The sequence below is a fragment of the Callionymus lyra genome, chromosome 8 (genome assembly GCF_982586985.1).
Source record: "Callionymus lyra chromosome 8, fCalLyr1.hap1.1, whole genome shotgun sequence".
Classification (NCBI taxonomy): Eukaryota; Metazoa; Chordata; class Actinopteri; order Syngnathiformes; family Callionymidae; genus Callionymus; species Callionymus lyra.
This window is the reverse complement of record NC_141825.1, coordinates 15808112-15834431: the sequence shown is the minus strand read 5'-3', so window position 1 is coordinate 15834431 and position 26320 is coordinate 15808112. Positions and strand designations below refer to the sequence as shown.

The 26320-nt window shown below is 39.5% G+C and overlaps 1 protein-coding gene across 1 annotated transcript in view; it reads left to right on the top strand.

The window, feature by feature from the left end:
* The window catches only part of otogl (otogelin-like), a 33028-nt gene extending 17444 nt beyond the window's left edge, over nucleotides 1-15584 (top strand). Inside the window, exons 27-57 of the mRNA XM_087796578.1 lie at nucleotides 26-172; nucleotides 1015-1134; nucleotides 1306-1422; nucleotides 2444-2600; nucleotides 2716-2742; nucleotides 2815-2994; nucleotides 3060-3338; nucleotides 3412-3529; nucleotides 3614-3693; nucleotides 4352-5112; nucleotides 6929-7106; nucleotides 7181-7323; nucleotides 7385-7408; nucleotides 7481-7573; nucleotides 7644-7833; nucleotides 7996-8213; nucleotides 9305-9446; nucleotides 9523-9708; nucleotides 9786-9998; nucleotides 11170-11274; nucleotides 11381-11488; nucleotides 11595-11696; nucleotides 11762-11866; nucleotides 11997-12037; nucleotides 12145-12211; nucleotides 12350-12528; nucleotides 12605-12709; nucleotides 12772-12891; nucleotides 13379-13424; nucleotides 15037-15116; nucleotides 15191-15584. Of these exons, the coding sequence (XP_087652704.1) occupies nucleotides 26-172; nucleotides 1015-1134; nucleotides 1306-1422; nucleotides 2444-2600; nucleotides 2716-2742; nucleotides 2815-2994; nucleotides 3060-3338; nucleotides 3412-3529; nucleotides 3614-3693; nucleotides 4352-5112; nucleotides 6929-7106; nucleotides 7181-7323; nucleotides 7385-7408; nucleotides 7481-7573; nucleotides 7644-7833; nucleotides 7996-8213; nucleotides 9305-9446; nucleotides 9523-9708; nucleotides 9786-9998; nucleotides 11170-11274; nucleotides 11381-11488; nucleotides 11595-11696; nucleotides 11762-11866; nucleotides 11997-12037; nucleotides 12145-12211; nucleotides 12350-12528; nucleotides 12605-12709; nucleotides 12772-12891; nucleotides 13379-13424; nucleotides 15037-15116; nucleotides 15191-15391 (4632 nt within the window). The 3' untranslated portion in view covers nucleotides 15392-15584. The remainder of the gene's footprint in view (nucleotides 1-25; nucleotides 173-1014; nucleotides 1135-1305; nucleotides 1423-2443; nucleotides 2601-2715; nucleotides 2743-2814; nucleotides 2995-3059; nucleotides 3339-3411; nucleotides 3530-3613; nucleotides 3694-4351; nucleotides 5113-6928; nucleotides 7107-7180; nucleotides 7324-7384; nucleotides 7409-7480; nucleotides 7574-7643; nucleotides 7834-7995; nucleotides 8214-9304; nucleotides 9447-9522; nucleotides 9709-9785; nucleotides 9999-11169; nucleotides 11275-11380; nucleotides 11489-11594; nucleotides 11697-11761; nucleotides 11867-11996; nucleotides 12038-12144; nucleotides 12212-12349; nucleotides 12529-12604; nucleotides 12710-12771; nucleotides 12892-13378; nucleotides 13425-15036; nucleotides 15117-15190) is intronic.
* Nucleotides 15585-26320: the final 10736 nt, after the last annotated feature.

Genomic DNA, 26320 nt, shown 5'->3' with positions numbered 1-26320 from the left:
TTTTTGTCCAATGGATTTGTTCCAGAGTCCATCAACTGTTGTGGGTAGAGGATCCGATTTTGAGTTGTGGAAAGCCGGCTACTACGTTGTGGTGCACTTCTCCAACCAAGACCTGACCATCCTCTGGGACAGAAAGACAACTGTACACATCAGAGCTGGACCTCAGTGGAAGGTCAGAACATAGAATGAACTATGAGCGGAACGATCGATGATTAAAAAAAACTAAAATAGTTATTTACTTATTAATGAATCTTACCAGTGAACTTGAGAGTTCCTCAGGACTTTGGCTTTAAATCCAGCCATACTGTCGTGTGTATGTGTTTAATTTATTGAATCAAGTCATGTAATTAACTGTTAAAAAACACATTTTGAGGATGTAAATACTATAATAATTCATTGTATGTTAAAGTCCTTTTAAGAACTAATTTAGAGCTCTTACAATTCAATAGTTTGTCTACACAGGAATTACCTACATACGTTTAACGAAGACACACAACATTGGTTTAAAACTAACTAAATGAACATCTAATGAAGAGGAACATGGAAAAAAAGGGTCTTTTGAGCAGCATATTCTTGAAATGCACTGAGACTAATGAGCACTTCCATTAAAAGGCCACCACACAGAGGAAGACTATTGTAGCAACATTTATATGAAAAGGTACATTTATTTAAGATTAAAGAAGAAGCAAATACAAGATTAAGGAGCAGAAAAAAACAACTGATAACTGATGCTATAAGTTAATGTAAATGAAAATCTATGCATCTGAAGTGACTGAATTAAATACTACTACAATTTGTTAAATAGGTAGTTGAGAAATGTTGGATGCAATCATGGATTTATTCAGTACAAGCTGCCCCCAAGTCAATTAAGTTTGAAAACAACACAACATCATTTAAAAATACTTTATATCACGTCGACCTGACATTGACATTTCTTGTAGAAAAGTCTAAAAATTGTGTGGAAAATGAACTTGTCACTTCAGATTCCCGTAATCTAAATGTCTTCTCCTACAGGGTCTTCTCAGTGGCCTATGTGGCAATTTTGACAGCGTGACCGTGAACGACATGACCACCTCCAATCACATGGAAGTCAGCAACGCACAGACGTTTGGAGATAGTTGGGCCCTGGGGCAGGTATAAGCCAGCCTGTCATTCTCTTTGTCTCAACCTCCTTCTTCCTTCGCGCCACTCAAGCTCGATTTTTGTTCCTCCGGTCCTGTGGGCTTTCCCCCTCGAGTCCACCGTGATATTTAAGAGTAATCAGACACTCAGTAAATGTCTCTGTAAATGTGCCGTGTGTTTCAGTGCGAAAGCGACTACGTAGTCGAGCGACCGTGTGAAGGGGATCTTGGTAGGCAGCCTTACGCCAAGAGGGAGTGTGCCCTTCTCTACAGCGATGTCTTTGCCCCCTGTCACAATGTGGTGAGTGGCATTTAATTCAAACACACTGACTGACGTCTGTGGGGATTCAGGACAGCTGCTGTAAAGGTCATCTTGCTTACAAGAGCGCAGGGGTTATGGGAACAAATCTTAACTGATGTTATCAAATTGAAACCCAATAGTCCTAGTCTTAATGATTGTGGCCAGCAGATGGAGCTCTTTGCTTTTAATGGGTCCCGATTTACTTGGAAATTTAATCAAAGCTTTGATCTTAATTTTCGTAGATTTATCATCTTTTTTTGCATTAACTTTTATTCGATTCGACACTGTATATGTAATCACAGGCTTGATGTTGTTTAGTGAAAATTGTAAGGTTAAGAGGGACTTTTCATATAAATACAACATCTCACCTATAAAGTTTGTAAACTTGAACTTTTTATTGATTTAATTTTCTCTGTTGCTTTAGTAAATACTTTTTACATTTACATTTTTTTATATATATAGTTGTGATCCGTTGATTGAATTACTATTGAAAAGATATTAACTGATGCCAGTTAAAACGTATCAACGGCTGATAAAAGCTCTGACACATTGTAAATTAGGAACATTAAACTGATATTGATAGTACTTAGACAATCATATCACTTAGTTCATTTTCCACAGGAAGATCGATCTTAAACTATTATTCTTGTATCATATTGTATCTGCTGCTGCGATGCAGCACACTGCTAAATCAATACCTGTGCTTCTTGAAAGAGAGCAGGTTTAACTTTTGCTGACAGCACAATAGGAGCTGAAGACAATGGCTCAGTTTATCCGGTGATGGACAAACGCATTGTGGACGTATTTTTTGCCTGTCGGTCACAAAGCACATCCGATCTCTTTAATTTCATCCGTTGACCCATATTCTTTGTTGTGCTATCTCATCACTTCATTCCAGTTTAATTATTGAGAACCACTCACCCCCTAAACAAGACGTCCACCACATGCCCCCAGTGAGATTCGACCTACTTCATATGTTTGATACATGTATGATTGTTAAGATCCTGCATGTGTCCCACAGGTAGATGTTGCCTGGTTCTATAGGAACTGCTTGACAGACACTTGTAACTGTAACCGCGGAGGTGACTGCGAGTGTCTTTGCACCTCCATTGCTGCATATGCTCACAAATGCTGCCAACAAGGGGTCACCATACACTGGAGATCTCCAACTGTGTGTCGTGAGTAAACAAAGAAGCCCTGATTTGACCTTTGCAGCCCATCCGCTTGACTACATCTATGTTACTCCTGGCTGCTTTCAATAATTAAAAACATCTGAAATACTTTCTTTTTCAGCCTTTGACTGTGAATACTTAAATCAAGGTAAAGATGCATGTTACTGTTTGTGCTACCAAGTTTTCTGTTGAAGTCATCACCACTCTTATTACTTCACAGAACTGGGTGATGGTCCTTTTTCTCTGGTGAGTGCCGTTCACAACAACACCATGTTCGCCGTCAATCGCACCAGCAGTTCAGTATTTCCTTCGGTGAAAGAGGGATTGGGCCAGTCGCCCCCACCGGGCCTCATGTTCAACTTCATGATCACGGTCGGCCTGCACAAGGACAGATCATCACGTGAGCTTCTCTAGCAACACCTGCTTGTAAGTGACAGCAGAATAAAAACCGTCATACTTCTGTAGGTGTGTCTGTGGTGTCGCTGGAGTCCGCAGAGAGGCCAAACTACTTCCTGGTGGTCACAGCACGGAACTGTCTGAAGCTGGAGCACTGGAGTCGTAGCGAAGACTTCAGTCGCAGGGCAACATTCATCCAACATCTGGGCTTGTTCATGCCAGGCCACACCTCATTCGAACATGCCAGCCAGCCCGGGATGTTTCTGACTCTGACACGCACTGCAGCTCGAGCCCAGAGATACGACACTTCTGACAGCTTCAGAGGGAGCAGCAGTTTCACACTGGAAGGTCAGAAAAACACGTGCGCCCGCACATGCATATAAACATGAGTGATAACTAATTAGATCTTCTATTTTGGCAGAGAGTAGTTTTGTGATTCCCTATCGTATGATGTGTGAGTGGCGCTACCAGGCCTGTGCAAGCCCTTGTGTTCACACATGCAGTGACCCAGATGCGACACGCTGCCATTTCCTGCCTCCGTAAGATCCTGGGTTGAATGACAACGCTCATAATGTTGGCCCTGATCTGTACTCTTGTGTAATGATGTTCTGTGTGTTTGGCAGAGTTGAGGGTTGTTTTCCAAGATGTCCTAAAAACATGGTCCTGGATGAAGTGACAAGAAGATGCGTCTACACAGAGGATTGTAAGTTTATTCATGTTTTTACAGTTTATTTAGTCTTAAAGTGGAAAAGGGTTTTATTGAAATGAACATACTTGGGTTGACGATGTCAATCATCTACCCTATTGAAACACATTTTTAGAAGCACATTTCAAACTATTATATAACTTTTATTTAACTTGTGATTTATTGTAAACAAACCATTAGATTATTCACAAATTTAAGTAAATGAATGTCATTTGTTTGCAAAAGTGACATTTTTAATCATTTTTGTTGTGATCATTATTATAAAAAATATATTGTTATCCTTGTGTGACCAGCTTGAGAACATCACTGAGGCGGGTTTTTAAAATATAGTGTTTAGAAATAAATTTAAAAAAGTTTGATCTGATTTCTCATCTGGTTAAATATTTTGTAACTGTTAACAAAGAGAACCATTAACTTTATAAAAGCTGTTAATGAATGTCATTAATCCTTCATTATATATTAGAAAGCATGACAATTTTGTTGCCTCAAAAGTGAGCTTCAAACTATAACAATCATCACTCAGTGCTCTTAGAGTAGATTGCAGTATCAATACCTTGTTTTTAAACTAACAGAATTCTTACTTCTTTTAATTTTAAAAGTACTTTACTACGCAACTTAAAAATGCATAAAAATAACCTCTACTTGTGTCTTCAAGGTGTGTCACTCCCACCAACACCTCGACCTTTTGAGTTTGTGACGCTGTCAAACAAAACTACGTCTCCAGTGACAACACCTGCTCTAACGCCTGCTCCAACCACTACAAGTCCGACAACCATTTTGATGACAACCACTTTGACGACCACAACAATGACTACTGCAGGAGCAACAACGACCCCCTCTACAACAACCATACCTACAACTCCCACCGCTTCTGCTGAAATCCAAACCACTACTACTGTGACTACTGAGAAAGTAACCTCTCCACCTGCTCCATCTTACACGACTCACCCAACTACTATTGCCACTGTTTTAACTGTCCCGCCAACACCATCAGCAACCACTACATTAATCGGGAAAGAACCGACAGATTTTATAGGACTCACCACAACAAAGACATCTACTGTTGCAGCATCAACAACACTGGTAGCAACATCCACTCAAACTCCCACCCCACCCTCTTTGACAACCTCTCCTGCAGAGCCAACAACCTCTGTGACCCTCACAACAACACAAACCCTGACAACTTCTACCCCAGAAACAACCACAGAAGTCTTGACCCTCCCTCTGTCTTCCACGATGGTAGAGACGACAGAGTCCTCCACAGTAGCGTTTACAACTACAGAGCCTTTTTCTACATCCAGTGAGCTCTCAACAGAACGTCTTGCTACAGAGATAATCACGAGTCCAGATACGACCACAGTAGCAGAGAAATCATCAACTACACATGCATTCCTCTGGCCCACAAGTCCCTGTACAGTAAGTCGATGTTCTTGTCCTGATAAATGTTACCGCACTGTTTATTCTGATTGATTCAACAAGTATCAGGGGCATTCCACCGCCAGCTCCTCATACATTTGACTCGTCCAATAGTCTTCAGAGGTTTTCAGAGGCTTTATTTTATAGTTATCTTGCTACGTTTTAGCGTGTGTTTGAGTGTCGTATAAATACTCGCATCTTTCCTCATACTCCATAAGACAAACTCTATAACAAAAACACACATGACAGATGAATAGATTGGATAGAATACAAACTCATTATTATAACTCAAACTTTATTGTCCAGTACAGCATTTTTGTGACAGTGCTTTACAAGCTGGCAGCAAACAATACAACACACAGTACAACAAATGAGATTTAGAATAAAATCAAATAAAGTAAACTAAATTAAAAGACAATGATTACATAAACATCAAACAACCAAAATATTATTATGTGTACTATTTATTCACAGACCATTTAGACAGACACATTTTAGCTATTAAAAGTGTATGTCTGTGTAGGTTCATTCATCGGAATCTTTGCTATCCAGGGGGGATATAATGCATATAATGTCATGTAAATATAAATCCTACAATCCCTCCAAAAAAAAAAAAAGTCCAAATGTTCCTTCATTTTATTATTAAATATATTATTTTAAAAAAAAGTTGCATTTCTTATATAAAATTTATAATTATTAATGCCTCTTTTGCAGTTGAATATACCATACAGTAACATTCTCTGGTCCAGAAAAAATCTCTGGAGGGGCCAAGGTCTTAAGTAGGCAAGTTCCCAAACATTTTTACATTATTTATTTATTTAGTAAACCTTAACATCTATACAACACATACTGAATAGATAAATTGTACTGCCTAAAGCAAAGTGTATTAAAACTTATTGTTACAGTACACTTGCTAGCTTAGCTAGTTTGTAACAGTGCTAGCTGCAGTTATTTTGAGTTGATATTAAGCACGCTGTGATATTTTGTTTATTTTAAAGATTATAACATGTACATCTCCAATTAAATAACAAACATACAAGAGGAAAACGTCAATTTTTTTTTAATCAATTACATATTTCAAGCTTTATGCTTCAAATGAAATCCATCTAGTCCAGGGGTGGGCAATTAAATTTCTTCAAGGGCCACATTAAATTCTGTGAATGTTGTAAGGGGCCGTCGAGAAAAAGAAAGACGAGAAAATCACTAAAAAAAGGACAAGCGTCATTAGGCCGTGACATTTATTAAGCTAAATAAGCTGCGATATTATTCTTGTATGAGTTTTTTTCAAAACATTTCTTCAACTAACTTTAAATATTTTGAGGGATTCATATATACTCAAAAAAGTAAACACAAAAAGGAGGGAAAAGGTAAATAAGTGTTGTAAATGAATAATAAATACAAAATACACTTTTTAATGCATTAGAACCATTTATACATGATCATACTTTGACATTACAAGGGCCGCATATATACAGTCAAAGGGCCGCATGTGGCCCCCGGGCCGCACTTTGCCCAGGTCTGATCTAGTCTGTCACCGGGCTGTGGTTATCATGAAGGTGTACACGTTTTTTTCTACTTAAATCAAACTCGATTATGGAGATTAAGTCTAAGAAGAGAGACAACAAAAGTCCTTTGATATAATCTGATCATTGACAACTTTCATTCAAGTGTTAACAGAATGTAATCAGAGACATCTGTGTTTTCTCTGATCTAAAGCTACCTGTAGACAGTTGATTTTTCATTCCCTTGTTCCAATCCTGAATTCACTCCACGGTCCTTTCACTTCTCTGTCAAAGCAAAGATCTTGTCTCTGCAGCCTCCCTTCTCCTATCGTATTGATGAATGTGCAGAGCTGATCTGTTTCAATGGGGAGCTGCTGCTTCACAATTCTTCACTCCATTGCCGCTTCAACACTACTCAACCCCAGTGCAGTCTCCTGGGCCTGCCCATCCTCACCAACACAGACCCGTGCTGCCCAATGTGGCAGTGTCCATGTGAGCTTTAAAACCGGGATAAGAGACGTGGAAACAGAGCATAATGCATTGTCCTGCTGTCTTTGTACACCCAGGTCGCTGCACCGTGATGTCCGACTTGCGTGTGATCACATTCGATGGCAACAATGTGGCATTATACGACAACGGCTCCTATATCCTTGTTAACCTGCCGAAGGAGAGCATCATTGGAACGGTTGAGAAATGCCCGACCAGCCAGGTAAGTCGCAATGATCGGAACTTCAAAGATCAATAACTTTGATGACTTGTTTTCTTTTTAGAGTGTCAACTCCATCAGAAGAACAGTGAGTCGTCCATCTCGCAACAGATTTCATTAGCCAGCGTGGTTCAGTGCTGAGTTGTTATCTTTTCTTCAGAGTCCTACAGGTGGAACATCTGGTCTTTGTTTTAAGAAACTGAACATAACAACCTCCTCCTATCGAATCATTATCAACCGCTTGGATCGAAAGGTGAATTCTATTACCAGCTGCTGCCTGAAAACCGCTCTGAATAAATTGCCTCGTGCTCATTTGCCCGCAGGCGACTGTGAACTACCGACCCGCCAGGCTTCCTTTCTCTCGTCATGCTCTTTATGTTGAAGACACAGGAAGTATGTACCAGATCCACACGCCGGGGGGTGTCAGGATCCAGTGGTATCACAGCACTGGTATTATGGTGATGCAGTACATCTCTCCTGGTAATGCATCAGTGCCCACGCGAGGATTGTGTGGTGAGTTGCCTAGTAGACGACATGCTGCAACACGTTTTTTTCCTTAATAAAGTTATCTCTCAATAATTTTCAAAATCAGTTAAAGTTGTGAGCTGCGTGCAGCTTCATCATAATCGGCATCAATTGTGGATCTTTGTCTGAAAGCAGCTCTAAACATTGTAGGTTGTTGTGATGGAAACCCAGAAGATGACCTGAAGTTACCTAATGGCACAGTAGTCAGAGAAGTTGGGGACATGATGGTCTTCCTTCAGGCCTGGAGGGTCCAAACCACGGACGATACCGAACACACACGCAGAGTTGGAGACAACTGCACCACTGGGGACTGTTCCACCTGCCTCTCCATGCTGCGACAGAGACCCTTCACAGCGTGCCACGGCAAGGTAAGGCTGTATCTGTGGATTTACAGGATCCTAAAGTCTAATCTAGCACTGGTGGGGGCATTCTTCCACCAAAATGTTCATAGTAGGTTTTTTGATTGTCTATCAGTACAGTTAGTTCCTCTAACATATAATGTTTTATGTATTTACCTCATTGGATTTACATTTTCTTTTAACTAAACTGTTTTAGCAGGGTTTTTGCTGAACAAAAATGTGAAAGTGACAATATTTCTTTATTTTCAATATTGTTTTTATTAGTTTAAATAAAACTCGTATTATGTTTTTTATTAACATCATATTTAATAGATTTAGATTAACTGATAAACTTTGTTATCCTCAGTTTATCAGTCAAAAAGATCTTGAGGCTCTGAATTAGTTCCATTTGTTGGGAAAAGAGCCTAAATTGCTCTTAAAACATGACACAAAACATTCCTATTCCAATGATCTAGCGCATACACAGAAGTAAGTAGTCACTACTGGAACGTACATCACTGCAAATACACATTATATTAAGCTGACAACTTGAAATGATTGGATAGTGACATGGTTGCTATGCCAATCATACAGACAAATAATCTGTCTCGCTGCTCCCTCACTCAGCTCTGTGGAAAAATAGCAATGATGAAAATCTAGCCTTTTAATTTCTGCCTCTATAGAGGTGTGGTTTAATTGATCACTTTGAACACACGTTGTTAGACTTTTAAACTTGAAATGCAGCTTACTTACATCCTTTTGAAGAATGTGTGCCCCACTATTTCTATTGGATTGACATTGATTGTCTGATGTAGTTTATATGACATAGCTTGTGGCATTTAGATGTTTATATAATTAAAAAAATGAACATAAATAAATGTCATATCTCTGTGATCAGGGCGAACAATCATTAAGCAATATTATTAAAAAGGTCAGTGCTGTCTCTACTTGATGAATCTGTTTCTAGTTGGTTAAGATTGAATCGATCTCATCTAAAAAACTTATTTTATGTTAGACATTAGGTGCTTTAGAAGATTCTGTTTTTTTTATCAGGAAAATAAATAATTCAAGAAGTGTTATTCTTAGCTATATTTAACAACATGAGCTCAATATTCTTCCAGCTACCACCAGAACAGTTCTGTGACATCATGTGGGCGGGGGACCTGCATTACAAGGACCACCAGTGCGACTTCCTCGCAGCATACGTGGCGGTCTGCTACACGCACCAAGTCTGCATCAGCTGGAGACGACACAACTTTTGCCGTAAGGGCTAGACATGTACGCAGATGGCATGTCTTGTTGTCAACACTGTTTTACTCAACTCCGAGTCTTCTCGCAGCTCTACGTTGCCCCCCTGGTAAAGAGTATCAGCCATGCGTGAGCACCTGCACCAGTCGCACCTGTTTGAACAGAGAGTACTACGAGGAGACCACCTGCTCTTTCGTCAGAGAAGAGTGCGTCTGTAGAAGTGGAACCATCTTGCACAGAGCGGATTCTGCCTATTGTGTCACGGAGGATCGCTGCGGTGGGTGACATTGTAGATTGTAATTATATACATTTTCAAGTGGTCTTTGTCCACCTAATTACGCCTTCGTTATCCAGTCTGCACTGATAATGACGGTAACCCACGGGCCCCCGGCGAGGAGTGGAATGGCTCTGCCCGAGGCTGCTGCATGTACAGGTGTATGGAGAACGGTTCTGTGGTGGCCGTGGAGCCCGACTGCAGTGCCGTGTCCGTCCCACTGTGCGAGAGGGAAGGAGAGTATGTACTCGATGTGCTGGAAGAAGGAGCCTGCTGTCCAAAAAAGATCTGCGGTGTGTATTAAAGATATTCATGATAACACTTTTATTCATAACAAAAGCAATTTCAGCACTTTTAAAGAGCAAGCTGTGACTCAGGTTTAGCAGGAATGATATAATGATATAAGATAAGGACAATCTAGAGAGTGACTCATTTTAAATTATTTGGCCGATAGGCTTTTATTGTATAATATACCTTTCTGCATCCTTTATGCCTATAAGGATGTTAATTTCCTCAATCGCCAACATTTTTAACACACTCAAAACTGCGATGCTGAACAAAATCTATATTTAATAAACTGAAAATCAGATTCCATCATCATTTTTGATGCTCAATTTTATTTGCGTCTCTTTTATTCCTCTTATTGCCTCATAAAGTAAGAGATGTTTCTATCATTGAAGCTCAAACATAGTCTCCTAGACTAATATATTATATTTAATCACCGCTTGCCTAAAAACGATCACTAAAAAATTGCAGTAAAAAATATTGACATTCTCTGACTGGGTTAAGTGTGTTTTAAATTCTTATTGAGAAAACCTCACATTTTTTATATGCAGCCGGGCCACACAAACAAAAATGTTTTAGAGGCCTGCAGCTCTGATTCTTAGCTTATGTTATTCCTTTTTAGTCATATTATAACTTTGGGCTCTACAAGCAATTCTTTCTATTTTTGTTGTTTTTGTGAGAAAATAATACTTGCAGTCAAACTCGTATTGTTTCAATTTCAATGATGGATAACCTGAAAATCCAGCAGGGATACATATTGAATTTTCAATAGTGTTTTCTTCAGTGTACACACAGCTGGCCAAATAGTGACATCAAAGCTCTTTAAATCCATATTTTTGTAGATAGATATAGAAGCCTTACTTCCTCCAATAAGGAACTTTTATGAACGTCTTTCTGTCTATTAACAATTTAACAAAAAAAAAAGGTAATAATACTGCAAAGGATCGCTGATTACCATCTGGGTCCACAAACCTTTTGAAGAACTTAACACTTTCTTCATCCATCTGTTGCTGCACCTACTTTCTCATTGAGCCCATTGTGGAATCATATATTTATATTTCAGAGGGTGGAGGTCTCGGCTCAATGAGTTCTTTTCTATTAAAACATTTTGTAATCATCATTATCATTTACCAGAGCGGATGTTTAATCACCATTCCTCTCCATTTCCATCACTATCAGAGTGCAACACGACAATCTGTGACAGTGAAGCTCCCCCCTGTGATAACGGGAACAGACTTGTGATCGGATATAGCGCCATGTCCTGCTGCCCTGAATACAGATGTGGTGAGTACTGCAACAATAGCTTTTTCTTCTATGAATGTTTGAATATCTCTAGAATCTTTCCTCTTGGACGAAACCTTTTAATTGAACTTTTTTTTTATCTTGTTAGAGTGTGACCCCTTAGACTGCCCTCCTATCTCTGCACCCGTCTGCAGAGAAGATCAGTTCTTGGTGGAGGTTCGGGGTGAGAAGACATGCTGCTATTCTTACCTCTGTGGTAGGTTATAAAACATCAGCCCCGCCATCTGCTATTGGCTAACGTCCACCAATTATAAGGCCTTAATTGTGAATTAGATGTTTGTGTGTGGTGTTTGTCCATGCAGTGTGTGAATCATGCATTGAACCTGTGCCAGCCTGCTCTCGTGGAGAGATGATGGCTGTGGATCTGAACACAACTGGCAGCTGCTGTCCTCAGTATCACTGCGGTGAGGTGTCTTTGCCATTCCTTCTTGGATGTGACTTTTATTAATACATTTTTAATGCGTTTCAGTCTGTGATGTCAACCTTTGCCCCGAATCCTATGTGAGCTGTGCAGCTGGTCTCACGTTGATTCAGACTACTGTCCCTGGAAACTGTTGCCCTCAGCATCACTGCGGTATTTACACACTCGACTGTTGTTCTAATCATTCTGAATTCTGTATCTTTGAAGAAGTTTTACTAGCAGTGGTGCAGTTGCATTAACCGCCTTCCACCTTTTTCATTGACGTCTACTCTGTCACTCCCAGAATGTCAATGTGAGGACAGCTCTCTTCCTATCTGTCAGGTGGTAAGTCAGCAGAAAAGTCTGCCTCACCTCAGAGTCTAATCGGTAATTTGCCAAGAGGAACCATAATTGAGTAAATTCATTAAAGTCTGAGCTCTCCTTTCTCTCAGGGGGAGGTGATGTTTGAGGTTCCAGACAGCAGCAGCGGCAGCTGTGGTTGTCCTCAGCGGAGTTGCCGTATGTGCAATTTAAGTTTCATTAAAACAAACAACAGTGACAAAAACAGTGTGTTTTATCAAAAACATTTCTGGTTCTTTCTAATTAGCTTGACGAGGAAGACTGCCAGTTAATTTAAAGTTAAGTTTGTGTTTTCAGAGAAAGCGGATGTTTGCCTTTTCCAAGGAGTGACAGTCCTGGGACCCGGGCAGACCTTGGTTCAGTATTTTGAGGGAGAGCTGTGTTACACTGTCCACTGCCTTCATTACAAAGACCCGAACACTGGCTTTTATGCAATGGATATAACTTCTGTGAATTGTTCGCAGAAGTGTGGACAAGTACGTGCATAAAAACATTAAACGCATTCAAGTCTGTTTTACACATTAAAGTCACAGGTTCGCATTTCCCTGCCAGAACCAAGTGTACGAACAATCCACGGACCCGCAGGTTTGCTGCGGCTCGTGTAGAAACGTTTCCTGCAGCTTCACCAATGAGAACGGGACGTCAGAGCAATTTAATGTAAGAGGAGAGAATAATTTAAACTTGAATTTCTATCATAATTGAAACAATGGTGTTTAAAGGTCGGGGGTTCATGGGTGGAGAACTGCACACGGTATGACTGCATGGAGACAGCGATAGGGGCAGTGGTTCTGGCCTCTGGTGTGGTTTGCCCTCCGTTCAATGACACCGAGTGTATTCAGGTCAGTAACATGATGATGACATAAGTAATATTTATTCTTTCCAAGTGAACCAACCAACAATATTATATAGATTTCTTTGACTCATCCACAGTGAAGATGTCAATAATTGTGCTTTCACCGTTGAGAAGTTACTATCCGTGAAATTATATAACTGTCGGTCACTAAGCAGGCAAAGTCAATGTGGTCAGTGAGGAAGCAACACAAGTACACAAGTAATACACAGTCACAATAGCTTGGCTGAATCTCACTCAACATTAGTTTTATGAATGGATCTTAAAAGAAGGATAAATATGTCCTCGCCCTACACCCTTTAAACTGAACCTAGGCCTCAACCTTTACTATCCTAGGCTTCCTTACTTAACTTAAGTCGTAATGCAAATATAAAGGTGATTGTTGGTCCAGTTAATTGCGTTGATAGTTAAATGTTTATTTCTAAAAATATGACTGTCCTTGTGTTGATCCTCCTTTTCTTTGGCTCTATTTGCAGAATGGCGGCGTGATACAGAGTTATGTGGATGGCTGTTGCAGGACATGTGAGTGCAAAATTTAAATAAATTATTTTGGCGATGCTTTCAAGCGTTCAACCGGAGGGGGAGCGCCTTGTTGCCTGGCATTGTCTGAGCTTACTGGCTGAATGGTTGGTGTGGCCTGATGTAGAGGGTGAAGATAAAGGCTGCTGGTCTGCAATAAACACCTCAAATGTTCTGTTTTATTCCAAATGAAATGCTTTGGGTTGAAAGGTCAATGTTCGTGACACACTACTTTCTTGATCTAAACGAGCTTCAAGGCTTTCACCGATTTGTTTTTATCCATGGTGTGTTTTTGTTTTTGGGAGTGATACTGCGTCTGCTTGCCTGCTTTAGCAGAGACCTCACAGTTTGACCAATCGGTGTGCTCATGGGTGAGCGATTTCGAAAAGGACAGGGGATTTTGCACGGGTTTAAATCTGCTTCTCTGCTTTTTGTAGTGCATCCTAAGACTTTTGTTCTTAAGATGGCTGCCCAGAAGAAGTGGGATTCATGCACATGTGCGATAATCTGTGGTTGAAGTTGAACTGCTGAATTCACCGTAACCTTGTGTGTGTTCTCCTGGCTCCTGATGATCATCCCAGGTTCTGGAGTGGGTGTTTACCCATTTACAGTAAATCCTGTTACCCCCACTGGTAGTACTAACTGTGACACAGGTACCAACATTTTCTCAACATTTCCATCGGCAACATAATGAGGGGAGGTTTTTGCTCATTTATTTTGTAGCTTATCTTGGTTAGAATCCTGTACGTGTAACTATAAGTGATGATGTGTTGATGAGGCTTCATGAAACGGCTAATGAGGAATCATGATATAGTGTCTTTATTTTGAAAGACCACGAGATGGCACTCTCTCTTTCATAATCTTTGCTCTCATCTACTTGGAATGCCATCTAGTGGTCGTTCAAAATGAAGACACTGTATCATGATACTTCATCAGCTGTTTCATGAAGCCTCATCAACACATTAATAGTGACTAGATATTTAGATATTATCGACTACTGACACTATTTCCTTCGTGCAAACTATGGAGGACTTTCAGAAACCAATAGCAATTAGTTTCATGAAACGCTTATTTGAGACTTACTCTGGACTTTCTTTGTGAGGCTTTATGATCCTCTTATTGACACTTTTGTGTTGTCAAATTAAAGATCTTGTCACATTGCAACTGATTTGAGATGGCAACATATAAATCTAACAAACTTGTATCTATTTATGGGTACAAAGCTGAATGGACTGAATGGATTCTACTTTTTCTCTAAATATCTGTTCATGAAAATATAATTTCAATCATTTAGGGACAGAGAAATCATTTCTGATGGAAACATGTTTAATAGATGCGTATGAAGCAGGTTGTCAAATAATGTTTAACTCTGAGCTCTGCAAACAACGGGGTGATTTCTATTTAATATCGATCAAATAATATGTCAAAATTTGAAAAAGGTAATTTCATTTGATCATGTTTGTGTTTCTTTTCACTTCACTCATGCTTTGATGGGTTTTTGTTACTGGACTGGAAGCATTTAGTAAATCCACTTTCAAGGGATGCCAAACTATAATTGTCTATAACTATATTTTCTAAATCAATTAAAGAGGGTCTATTAATAATGTTTCTTTAGGTAAAGAAGACGGTAAAACATGCAAGCGAGTGGCCATCCGCACTACGATTCGAAAAGATGACTGCAGGAGCAATGCCCCAGTGAGTGAGCGATAACGTCTTTCAAGGGGGAAGCAAATAATGCATCGGCTTACGACTCCTATCTCACTTGCCAGGTTACAGTCTATTCCTGTGATGGCAAATGCCCTTCGGCCACCATATTCAACTTCAACATCAACAGTCATGCCAGGTTCTGTAAGTGCTGCCGTGAAAGTCGACTGCAAACGCGCTCGGTCACCCTCTACTGCTCTCGTAACGCCACCATCGTGGACTACACCTTCCAAGAGCCTTTGGACTGCTCCTGCCAGTGGAATTGAGTTTGTTCAGGATCTTTGAATTGATTTATTTAAAGCTTGAATCAGTGTTTAGCTTTGCTTTGGGTTTGTGGCAATTTAAGTGCGGTAGTTGAGCATAAAAGACATGAAATTGTGTGTCACAATTTCCTAATATGTAGCTTGTCATCACTCTTTGAGCGCTAACAATGTAATCAGCTTTCTTTATGTCATTTGATGTCATCATTTTCATGTGAAATTTGGGGTTTTATATCGTTTTCAGAAAATCATCGGTGTTTATATACAGCTGTCGGTAATTGTTGTCAAAGTATCCGAGGTGAATTAAACTTTTATTAGTGCGTCGGAGCAACCTTGTGTGTTTTGTTTTTCTCCTGATTCAGCATGCAGAGTGCTGACACGTGTTTGTGTTTCATCTCAGAAAGGTTATTACAGTGTGGGAGTCCCTTTTTTCATAACAGAGTCCCCAGTGCGCACTCGGCTCCCTGTCACTCCTCTGCTCACCTTAACTCATCCCAAAATAACCTGCTAACCTTGTGAGCAGTTCTGAACTTGAAACTTTAAAAACATTTTTATGGGTGAACCACTAGTTCATCCTCCTGCCAGTCTACAACCATCAGACCGGAGGGAAGGGTTTGCCCGTTGTTGCCATGGTGATAGGTTCTCATCCCAACAATAAGCTAATCTTAAACAACCTCTCATCTCGCCCTTCCCACATCTTCACACACTCTCCTGTGAACAATAAACGCCTTCTTATCAGCTCTCCGTTTTAATTTAGATGTTGAAAAGACCATAACATTCATTATTGCACACTTAAAACAAAAGTCCTGCTGCAGAACAAAGCATGAAAACCTGGCAACATAAATAGCAGGCGAGTCGTCTGATTGGATGATATCTTCAAAGATGAAATCAGCCTAGAATGACCAGTGACTGATGACATCCCTAGTGGCAGGAACAGAACCACAGTGTTGACCACTAATGTACTTGCCTTTTTTAGTTCCATGTGTATAAAACTTGCTGAAAAGGCAGTTGAATTTCCATCTTTTCCACAAATAAATTTGCTTGTCTGCACAGACGCTAGAAACTTCACTGTGAGTATTATATGGTTTTTGGTTTTAATGAATTGAGGTGAGCAAATGCTTTTTTATTATGGCATATATATAATAAGTTAATTAGTAATATTACACCCGTTTTCTCGTTAAAAAAACTGTATGCAAACATGCTATAATATATAGAAAGAGAGGTGAATCAGGTTATCGTTGTGCTCCTCATTTTCACTCATACATTCACAAATGTAACCATTTTTTATGAGCTTGGCTCTGGGTACCTCCTCCAATGTACTTAGATAAGTTATGGCCGAGTTCAAATATGACTTTTATGTTCTGTTACTCAGGCGTTTTAAGCAGTGTCACCATTTTAACTTGAATCCAGAGTTGCAGAATCTCACTATAATTCTTCCCCTGGTAAGAAGTCTCTTCACTTTTGTGAGCTGATATATTCCTCACGCAGACTTAAATCACTAACCTTCTGATTTGTTCTCCATCTGTCTCCAGTCCGCGGGTCCTTGTCTTCCTTGTATTGATCAAGCTCAGTCACCGCTGCCTGTCTTTCATAGAGCGCTAACAAGCAGCAGAAGCTGTCATCGCTCAGCCTGTACAACCGGATCTCAAACACACTACTTTAATAAGAAGTCATCTGAAGAACAACCACAGATTAAAGTGAGCGAGCTTCAGACGTGGTAAAAAATTGTTTTGAAAAATCGTTCAGTGTGACCTTGGAGCAGAAAGTGAGCAACACAGACAGGTAAGAACACACACTACACACAACGCTAAGCATGTGTGAGTGAGCGGCACATCATCTTCCTCCAGGTCTCTGCCACACTGGCTGAAGCGGCTCCTCTTTGAGAAGGACTAGTTTGGCCAGGAGAGATGCCCCAAAACCTCCTGCAACAGGCAGCTAGCCGGAGGTCATCTCGCTGATGTGACATCTCTGGAAGATGAAATTCTGACTCATCTACCGGGGCAGAACAACATTCCACGGATGGTTTAGACAAACAAGATGACATCACCAGCTCTGCTCTTCCGAGGTACGAGACAGAAGCTGGATTTCTTTCTGATCTCATTTTCCTACATCGTTGCCCTTCATTCGTCACCACTGATGCAAATATCACAAGGTAACAGTTGCAGGCTTATTTCCAGAATGCATTGTCTCTTTCACCTCGCAAACTTCACGCTCGACTGGTGCCACCATGACTCTGGGAAGAGTAACAACTTGGATCACAGGTGTGAAGCGTTATGTAAACACAGAATGTCACTGATGGTAGTGTCTTGAGAACACGACTAGATGGAGTTTTGCTGCTCACTCCACCGAACATGCAAGAAGATGGTTAAAAAAGAAATCTCATACGCAACTCCTATAGATCGACATCAGTAGACAGCACGGATTATAAGTTACAAAAGTTCACTTCAGCTACTAACATGGACTTGTATTGGAGACAAAAACTTTACTGTATATTAAATCAACGCTACTTTAACAAATAAATTAGTATTGATTTCATAATATATATGTAATAATAGCGATTCCCCATCTATCTTTTGAGTATTTTGGGTTATTTAGTTTCCAAATCTATTTTTCAAACAAGGTCATTTCAAAGGTTAAAAAAAATGGGATTTAATTTTTTTTCCATTTTCTTCAGACCCTTACTTAACTTATGTACCTGGCCTACCCTGGTATTTCAAATTGAATTCATAATTAAAGATAACAATTTAATTTAAAGTCAGCTAATATTTATTATTACCTTTAATTTATATGTTGGTCTCCAAAAAATGCCAAACATGTAAATTTGATTTTTTGAGTTGAATTTTGAACTACAGTAGAAATTCCTTTGGAAATAATAGTAACTTTGACATTTTTCAAGTCAAGGTTTTCTGATGAACTAAGGGGTTGATAAAGGATGAGTGGATTGAGTAAACATGAGAAAAATAATATTTGTTGACACTTAAGCTCCTCCCCACCTAAATCTGTCAACAGCTGTTTTATCAGTATTTTTGTCCAGAGATATTATATATTTTTAAGCACTGAGCCGTCTGAGGGGCCTTGAGGTGTTCAGCATGAGTCAATACCTGAGTGTTTGTTGGACTCCTAACCCTCAATTGGATGAACACAGCGTCTCCGTCCCGTGAACTCATACGGGGGTCAATAATCGAGACGTGTTTCATCCAGGACTGTCGTTTTAAAATGTGTTGCGGCACTGAGATGAGATCACAGAATAACAGTCCATAGTTGTTTTCACCGGGAAATGTGACACATACATGTGCAATTCTGAATAAGAAAAAACATAACAGATTTTCTCGCCTCCTGACAAGGACAACGGCCAGTGGAAATTGCACTCTCTCAGGGGACTCAACCTCTGAAGAGCTGCCCGTCCGGTCTGGATTGTGTGTCGTGATTGATGGCGTGAAGCTGTGTGGATGTCAGGAGGCATGACATCTCATCTGTCTCGACTTCTGTGGAAGTTACTCTTTCGCTAATGTTGCCAATCTCACTCCAGGATCCATCTGCCAGCTCTTTGTGCTCAAGCCACCAGGTGACTGGGCCACTTTACCTCACCGAGCGAGTTGGCTCTTCGTGCAGTTATCGACGACTCCGTTAAAAACGCTGGTGTCGGCAGAAATGTTTGCTTAAGCGTAACACTGTAATTAACAAAGATGTGACGAGACTTGAATGAACACACTTCTGTGTCGTCTTCTCTGCCACTTGTTTTATTTGTGGGTAAAAAAAACTCTTATTTATCACGGCTTCATTAGCTGCTGTCAGTTGGAGATAAACATCTGGATATCATCTGTAAAGACGTTTAATCGTGTGCAGAGAAACGATATGTAAATGAGTTGATAATGACCAGATTAATGTGTCAGATTGATAGCTAAATCCTGTTTCAATCCCAAAAGACCTTACTCATTTAACTCTCACTGAAACTGCTATGCTAAGATATATTTAACTGTAAGGAAAATGCATTCACATACTACCTATCATCGTCAACAGACTCGTTGTAGAAAGATTGCATTATGAATGTCAATTACCATCTGGGAAATGCAGATAGGTAGGAACTGTTTGTGGCTAAATGGGGAAAAACAAAGTATGTCTCGCGCAATTGTGGTTATTTTCACTTAGAAAAGAGAATAATTATGCTAAATAATAATAATGGAAATGTAGACTGACGGCTCATTCTGTTTGAACTCTAATTCCCTATATACTTGGACTCAATGTGTGTGTGTGTTAGTAGTTGTTTGTCATTTTTTTTTGTTGCTTTTTGTAACTGTGAGGGACCCATTGTGATTTGTATGATATTTTATTTCAGTTTTAGGTCTGACTCTTTCTTGCAGAGTGGCACATCCATACAGCAACACTTTATGACAGTCACATAGCTATGAGGTATTCTATTATGGATGCAATTGCTCACTTGAGGTAAATATTCAAACGACCCAGGTTTATTTTTGTGACAAATATGGGGCTTCAGAAGAATAGCACATCAAGGTAGATTATTATTAGATTCGTCATTTTTTTTTATGCATGAGTATTTTCCACTGTTTGAGTGCATCTTTAAATGATCATACAAAGATTGTTAGTCAGCTGTTTTGAAAAGGATCATTTATTTTCTGCCCTGCAGGTGAAGAAGGTGTTCAGTCACAGCAGTGTTTTTCTAGTCCAAGGAAAAAGCTGCAATATTATATGAAGAACAAAGAAGGTAAACAGATAGTTTCTCAGTCAACATCAACATCAGGTACACACACCCACACACAAACTGCCGCAACCCCCCCCCCCCCCCCCCTTAATCACTATGCTCTTTGTGTTTCTATATAATGTGTGGTGCATTTGTATTCAGGGGTCTCGTTGGTAGGTTCATCCTGTCGATAAAAAAAAAAATGGAGCTCACAATCAAGACTCAATCACAGTGGATGCAGAGTTCAGGTCAGTTCAGTTTAGGCTTGTTGATAATGATGTGTTTGGTGTCACAGATTACACACTTTTAAAGATCTCATTCCTGCTTTGAAATACAAAACTGAAGTGATCAGCACAATAAATAGTTCACATTCTGATATTCTTTTCAGTCTCAGGAGGTAAATCATATTGAGTTTGAGATAGTAACCGGGGTTATGTTATCAGTACAAATAATTTTTTATTAAATAGGGCAATAAAAAATATTAAAGTGCAACTAATGTGTTGATTTAAGTGTCTCTTAAATTGATCTTGGACCTCTATTGTACTCATAAGTATGTGTCTGTTTGTAAAAAACTCTCTTTTTTAATTGAAATATTTACATTAGAAAATGTGCTTAAACCCCGCCCACTGAAACCATGTTTTCTGGAGATAAAATCTTGTCTACATAACCACTCCCACTCTGCTGTGATTGGTCAAGCATCAAGGTGTGTCACTGCCGGTCATCAATCACCTTCGAGAGGCTCGTTGTACAAACAAAGCATAGCAGGATTACAGCTGGCTGGAGGAGAATTAAGACCACAATTACTTCATAATGGACCTTGTAACCTCTCATTTGCTGAGATTTCACTTTACTTTATAAAGTAATAACTATAAAACATGGTCATGATGAGGAACTTACTGCATCTTGGAGAGGAAGACTTCAAGGTTTGAAACATGTGAGTGAGTCAGGAGAGTGATGTTTTCACATTAGTTGTCCTTTAATAGAAACATCTACATTTTGGAAACATTAAAATTTAGTTCAAATGGGTTGTATTTTTTATTTCGCATTTAAAATATAGCATTGAATCAGAGCATGAAAAAGCTTTTTCTGTTCAAAGTTGGCACTCGCTGAAGGCCAGTCAGAATTCATGTCTTTGTCTGTTTGTTTGTTTGAGGTTCCATGAGAGTTACAAGGCTCCCGCCCATAAACAACTTTAGAAATAAATCTAATTGTACTCTGTCAAAACCTTCCCACCAGAAAAAAAATCATGTTTATTCTATGATAAAGGGCAATGGAAATACATCTTATATTGTAAAAGCGCTGCAGTACAAGCTCCCACAACAAGTTAATCTTACAATATTCCCTAGCCCCAGAATATTTACAGTACAGTACAGTACCGTACAGTACAGTAATGGGCTGCTTGGAAATGATTATGAAATGTATACGTATACTAATTTACAATTTGTGTTTTATTTTTTTACATCCAGGTAACTTTTCTTTTTCAGTTCTATGCACACGTACGACACGCATGCATTGGTGACATATTCTCTTACAGATGAATCTGAATTGTATGAATTCATTTGGAGCCTAACATTTGTTTAAATCGTTTTTTTTTAACTCAGCATCCTTGTCTTGCCTCTGCAGCATAAATGCTTTAAAAACTATTTATTTTACAATAAAGTGAGGCTATTTAATGAAAAATCCCCCACAAATTTAGTTTAATTATCTGTTAAAACGTTTTTGCTGTTTTTGGGAATCAATTATTTCAATTAGAGTAAAGTGTCCTAGTAATGTTTAGTCATTAACTTCAACCCCCGATTTCCTGACTAAGTCCAGGGGGTGTTGTTACCTGACCAGGTAGAGACAATTGGGGCTGTCACCAGGACAAGTGGATGGGTACAAGGTGTGACGAACCCAGCAACATAATACGACTGAGATCATAGAGATGGCTATTATTTTATGTTGAACCTTCCAGGAATCTCACTTGCATGAGGTTTTGGATTCACCTGTAGGTAACCTAGCAACCACTGTCTGTTAACTGCAGATTCTGTTTCCAACCCTTTAAAAATGTATGATCTCTTTAAAGCCCAGGCATGGGGAGATGACCATGCAGAATACATGCCAGCACAGCTCACACTAAAATAACAATGATTCTCCGCAGTGTAATGTGCTCGTACAGACCAAGTGTATTTTCATCCTTCAGCCTAATTGGCGCCTTCTCTCCGTGGACAAAGAATCTGAAGTGTTTGTTTCTGGCACAATCCAGGATCCAACTACTGTGAGACACAAGTGATGCTGACCTAAGAGTGTTCAGCACACGTGAGGGACTTCTTATTACAAAAGCTCCGAGTCTAAATTAAACAGGAAGAAAATCCTGATGATCAAATTAAATATTTACACTGCGCTAACTCCTGCTAGCTGCTTCAAAATCCCGAACCGTTTTTTTTTCAGGCCCTGCAGGCATGTGTCCGTGCTTCTGTTGCTCATTGTAAACTCTTCTTCTGTCTTTGCGGGCTGGAACTTTGCCTCTGGTGAATTTGACTTCTAGAGAGTCACTCTGGCGAACACTTCAGTCACAAAACACACTCGCCATGCCGAAGGAGGAGAGGGTTGCCGTGGTTACGGGGCTGCTGGATGGCTGCGGCTACAACACCAGTGCAGGGGGGGCGAGAGGGGTTGCAGCCGGAAGCCCTGCCTCTCTGAGTGTGACCACAGGTAGACCACTTCAACTCATTATAATCCCCCCTCCACCTGAGGTCAAACTAAATTACTTATTTGACTCTATCTCTGCATTTTTCTTTCAATTAAAAGTCACTGCCAGTGGAGACTTTTGCACGTGTTCCCCTGAGCGTCCGGATCATTTCCAAGTGACTTTGCTACCTGAGCAGGGAAAAGTCAACGTGAACCCTGCATGTGATGGATGTGTCCAGGTAGTGTTCTTGCCTACACACTTGTGTCCCAAGAAAGTTTGCTTTTGGTTTTGAGTATAGAAATCGAATATTAGTAATATAAAAGCACAATTAAGTGAAAAGGTTTTAATTATTTACATGAGAACTGCTCAGTTACTGGTACAATTTAAACTTTTTTTTGGTTTTATATAGTCTTTTATTCATTTTCTGGGGGTAACCTTTAACTTTTTGACATCTGTATAAACTTTTTACACATTGTTCATTTAGTTTATGTTTTCCAAACCAGGATCTGATGCAGGAGGGAGGCAAAGCAGTGAGGCAGTGTCCAGTGTTTTCCTCTTCAGGTAGAAATGAAATTTTAATGACATTTTATAAAGCACCTTTTTCCTTATTTTCAACTGCAACTACACTTTGTCTCTGTGTTTTCAAACCTAAACCGCTTATTAGTTATTGTAAATGTATTTTAATGAAAGACTTAATTGGAATGGGTATTGCAACCGACATTTGTTTTAAATAAATTTAAACTTTATATATGGTAATAAATTATTTTGGTAACTTAAGACAATAAATCACATTATACACAAAGACACTGGCTCTACACCAAGTCTTTCTCCGATGACAGAGAGACCAGACACCTCTCAATTAGTGGCTGAATCACACGCTTCAGTAACATGTCAGGCCAACTTGCCAAACTCCACATTTGGAGCGTTTTTTGGATCCTCCATTTAGTTTAGGCATCATGATGTCATTGAGTGTCATTGATACGCAATCAGACTTTTATTTTACTTTGTCTGTTATCTTTAAACTTATTTTACTATAGGTTTTAAATACAAAAAACAAAGTATTTCCATTCAAAAGACAAGGATCAGGTGAAAAGTTGGGTTTTTACAAAACTATGATTCTATACGTTTCTATCTATGCACAGAAGCTCCTCCCCTTTTATAGCGGGTCGTGTGACTGCCAGGTGTCAGATACCCTAAAATGTAACCCAACCCCGGACACGCACACACATACAAAAGTTAAGAAGTGTCATTATTTATTAAGTTAGCCCTCATGAGCTCAGCCCTGAATCATTCATTGGTCTCCCCGGCGAGGCAGAGAAGTGCGTTAGCTGGATGCTAATGAAAAAGGACTTGCTAAAATTTTGGAATACCTTAAAGTCAAGATCTACTTTTGGATGTTAAAAAAAATGCTCTCCTGTGAATAACAAACCTCTTTTTTTTCCTCCTCCTGATCTCTTTATCGGACTGCCATTTTGAAACGACCGGTCTTAAGGGTTCCTAACATGGCCTTCATCTTTCCCTTCCTGTTGCTTCAAGTCTTCATCGGACCGCTGCACTCCCAGGTAAAAATGGAACCATTTTGACCTCCATATTAGCCATTGACCGTGGATTAGCCTGGTCATATTTAAACAACTTCCTGCTTCAATATCTCTGTTGGCAAAGTGTCGTAAGAGACAGAAAAGCATTTAAGAGTCGTGTGCCGTCTCCGCACGTTTGACGGGCTGCGACCCCACCAGCTTGTTTTCTAGGTACAAATTTTAATTACTCTTCTAATCTGCCTCGTGTATAAACAACCACCCACCTTCACATCTCCACAGATGGTTGAGCGTCTCTTCAAACAGAGCTGTGATAATAATTGAGATGTGGCATATGCCTGCATGGCAGACGGCGCCTTGCCTTGAGGGCCATCACAGACATTTACACATTTATTTAACGGTCTGCGAGGAGGTGGAACACTAAAAACGCAACACGATGATGATAATTACTATCTTTTTGCATCTGCCAGCAGAGTTTTCCTCGTGATTGACAGCAGGAAGGTGTTATTAGAAAAAAGGAAGGTAATGATGAGGTGAGGCGTTATGATTTAAATAAGAGAGAAGAGAAAAGACAAAAAATGTGCCAGTGTTTGTTTGAAGCACATCCATTGTTGTTCATATAATGGCTGATAAGGGAACAAGTGTTTTGGAATTGAACGCTAAGTGGTGTGGGAGGCGACTAAAGTGAACCCCCAGTACTTTTAATCCTCTATTACTGCGCTACACAACTATCTACCTCGCTAAGGTATTTATTTGGTGCAATAGATTCTTTTAGCTTTAAAGTGAAGCTAAAGTGAAGTTTTGCTTCAGTCCTTATGAGTAGGGACGCTACTTTTAATTAAGGTACAATTTTTGCTGTTTGGCCCGACATATGTCTATCTAAAAGATTTGCAATTGAGGTTGTTAATGATTGAATCACAGCTTATTTTTAGACTGGCTGGTTCTTAGTTCTACCCGGAAAGATTGAGTAATGGGGCATTGAGTTGGGGGCTGAATCGAACAGTTTTCCTCATTTTAAAAAAGTTATTACTTCTAAATTAGTTTTACAGAGAACTAGTGGTTTTGCCACTTCCACTTTTTCTCTTTCTCCCTTTTAACGCCTCAAGCCTCACGCTCACTTCCGGCCTCTCATACAATATGTTTACATGACTCAGGAGATTATTTTATAATGTGTTTTTAAAACTGGCCCTCCAGATACAGAACAAGAACACTCAAGGATTTTCTGTCAGTGATGGAGCTGCTTCTTCGAAATCTGCTTCCGATGCTCTTAAGGCATTTCCTGTCTCTGGCTTTGAACCGTCTGTCAGAAATGGCATGGAAAAAAAGAACAATTAGAGTGACGGCAAGTTTAAAAAAAGGTCTTTGAACTTTAAAGGAGTGTGAAGATGGAGTTCGTGGTAACAGATAGCGGGCAGCAGCAAAGACTGTTGGAAGCTATTAGAAGGATTAATATTGGACATGTTCATGTCAAACTATCTTGAGGAGGAGGAACAATACGGGAATAAAAAGATATATAAAAAAGGGTATAAAAAATTGAAGGACACCATTGGATAGAGTAGCAGTTGAGGAATGAAACTGCATGATCTGTTTTTTTTATTAGGGAGAGTGTGATTTAAAATGAACTTAGCTTGAAACACATAAATAATTATTAATTTTGTTAATTACAATTAAAGACATTTTAGGAAAAACATGTGAAGGGGATGTGTTTTGGTGCTTTAATTTGGTTTTATCCATTTTAAATGTCTAAAAGTATAACAACATTTAAGGTTTTCTGGACAGAAAATGTTGGAAAAAAATCTTTAGGTTATTGATTAAGCCCACTTTAAATTCCATGTTTTTTGGTCATTATTTAGATTTAATTCAGAATTACATTAAGTAGAAAATGTCAAAGAACCAGTGCCTTCATCTCCATATATATTTACACCCCAGCACTAGAAGATAATTTTTGCAGCCAACATTACAAGCAGTGTGTTATTCCTGTTCCTTCCTTCCAGAGGTCACCATGTTTTCTCTTCAGCACAGCTCTGGAT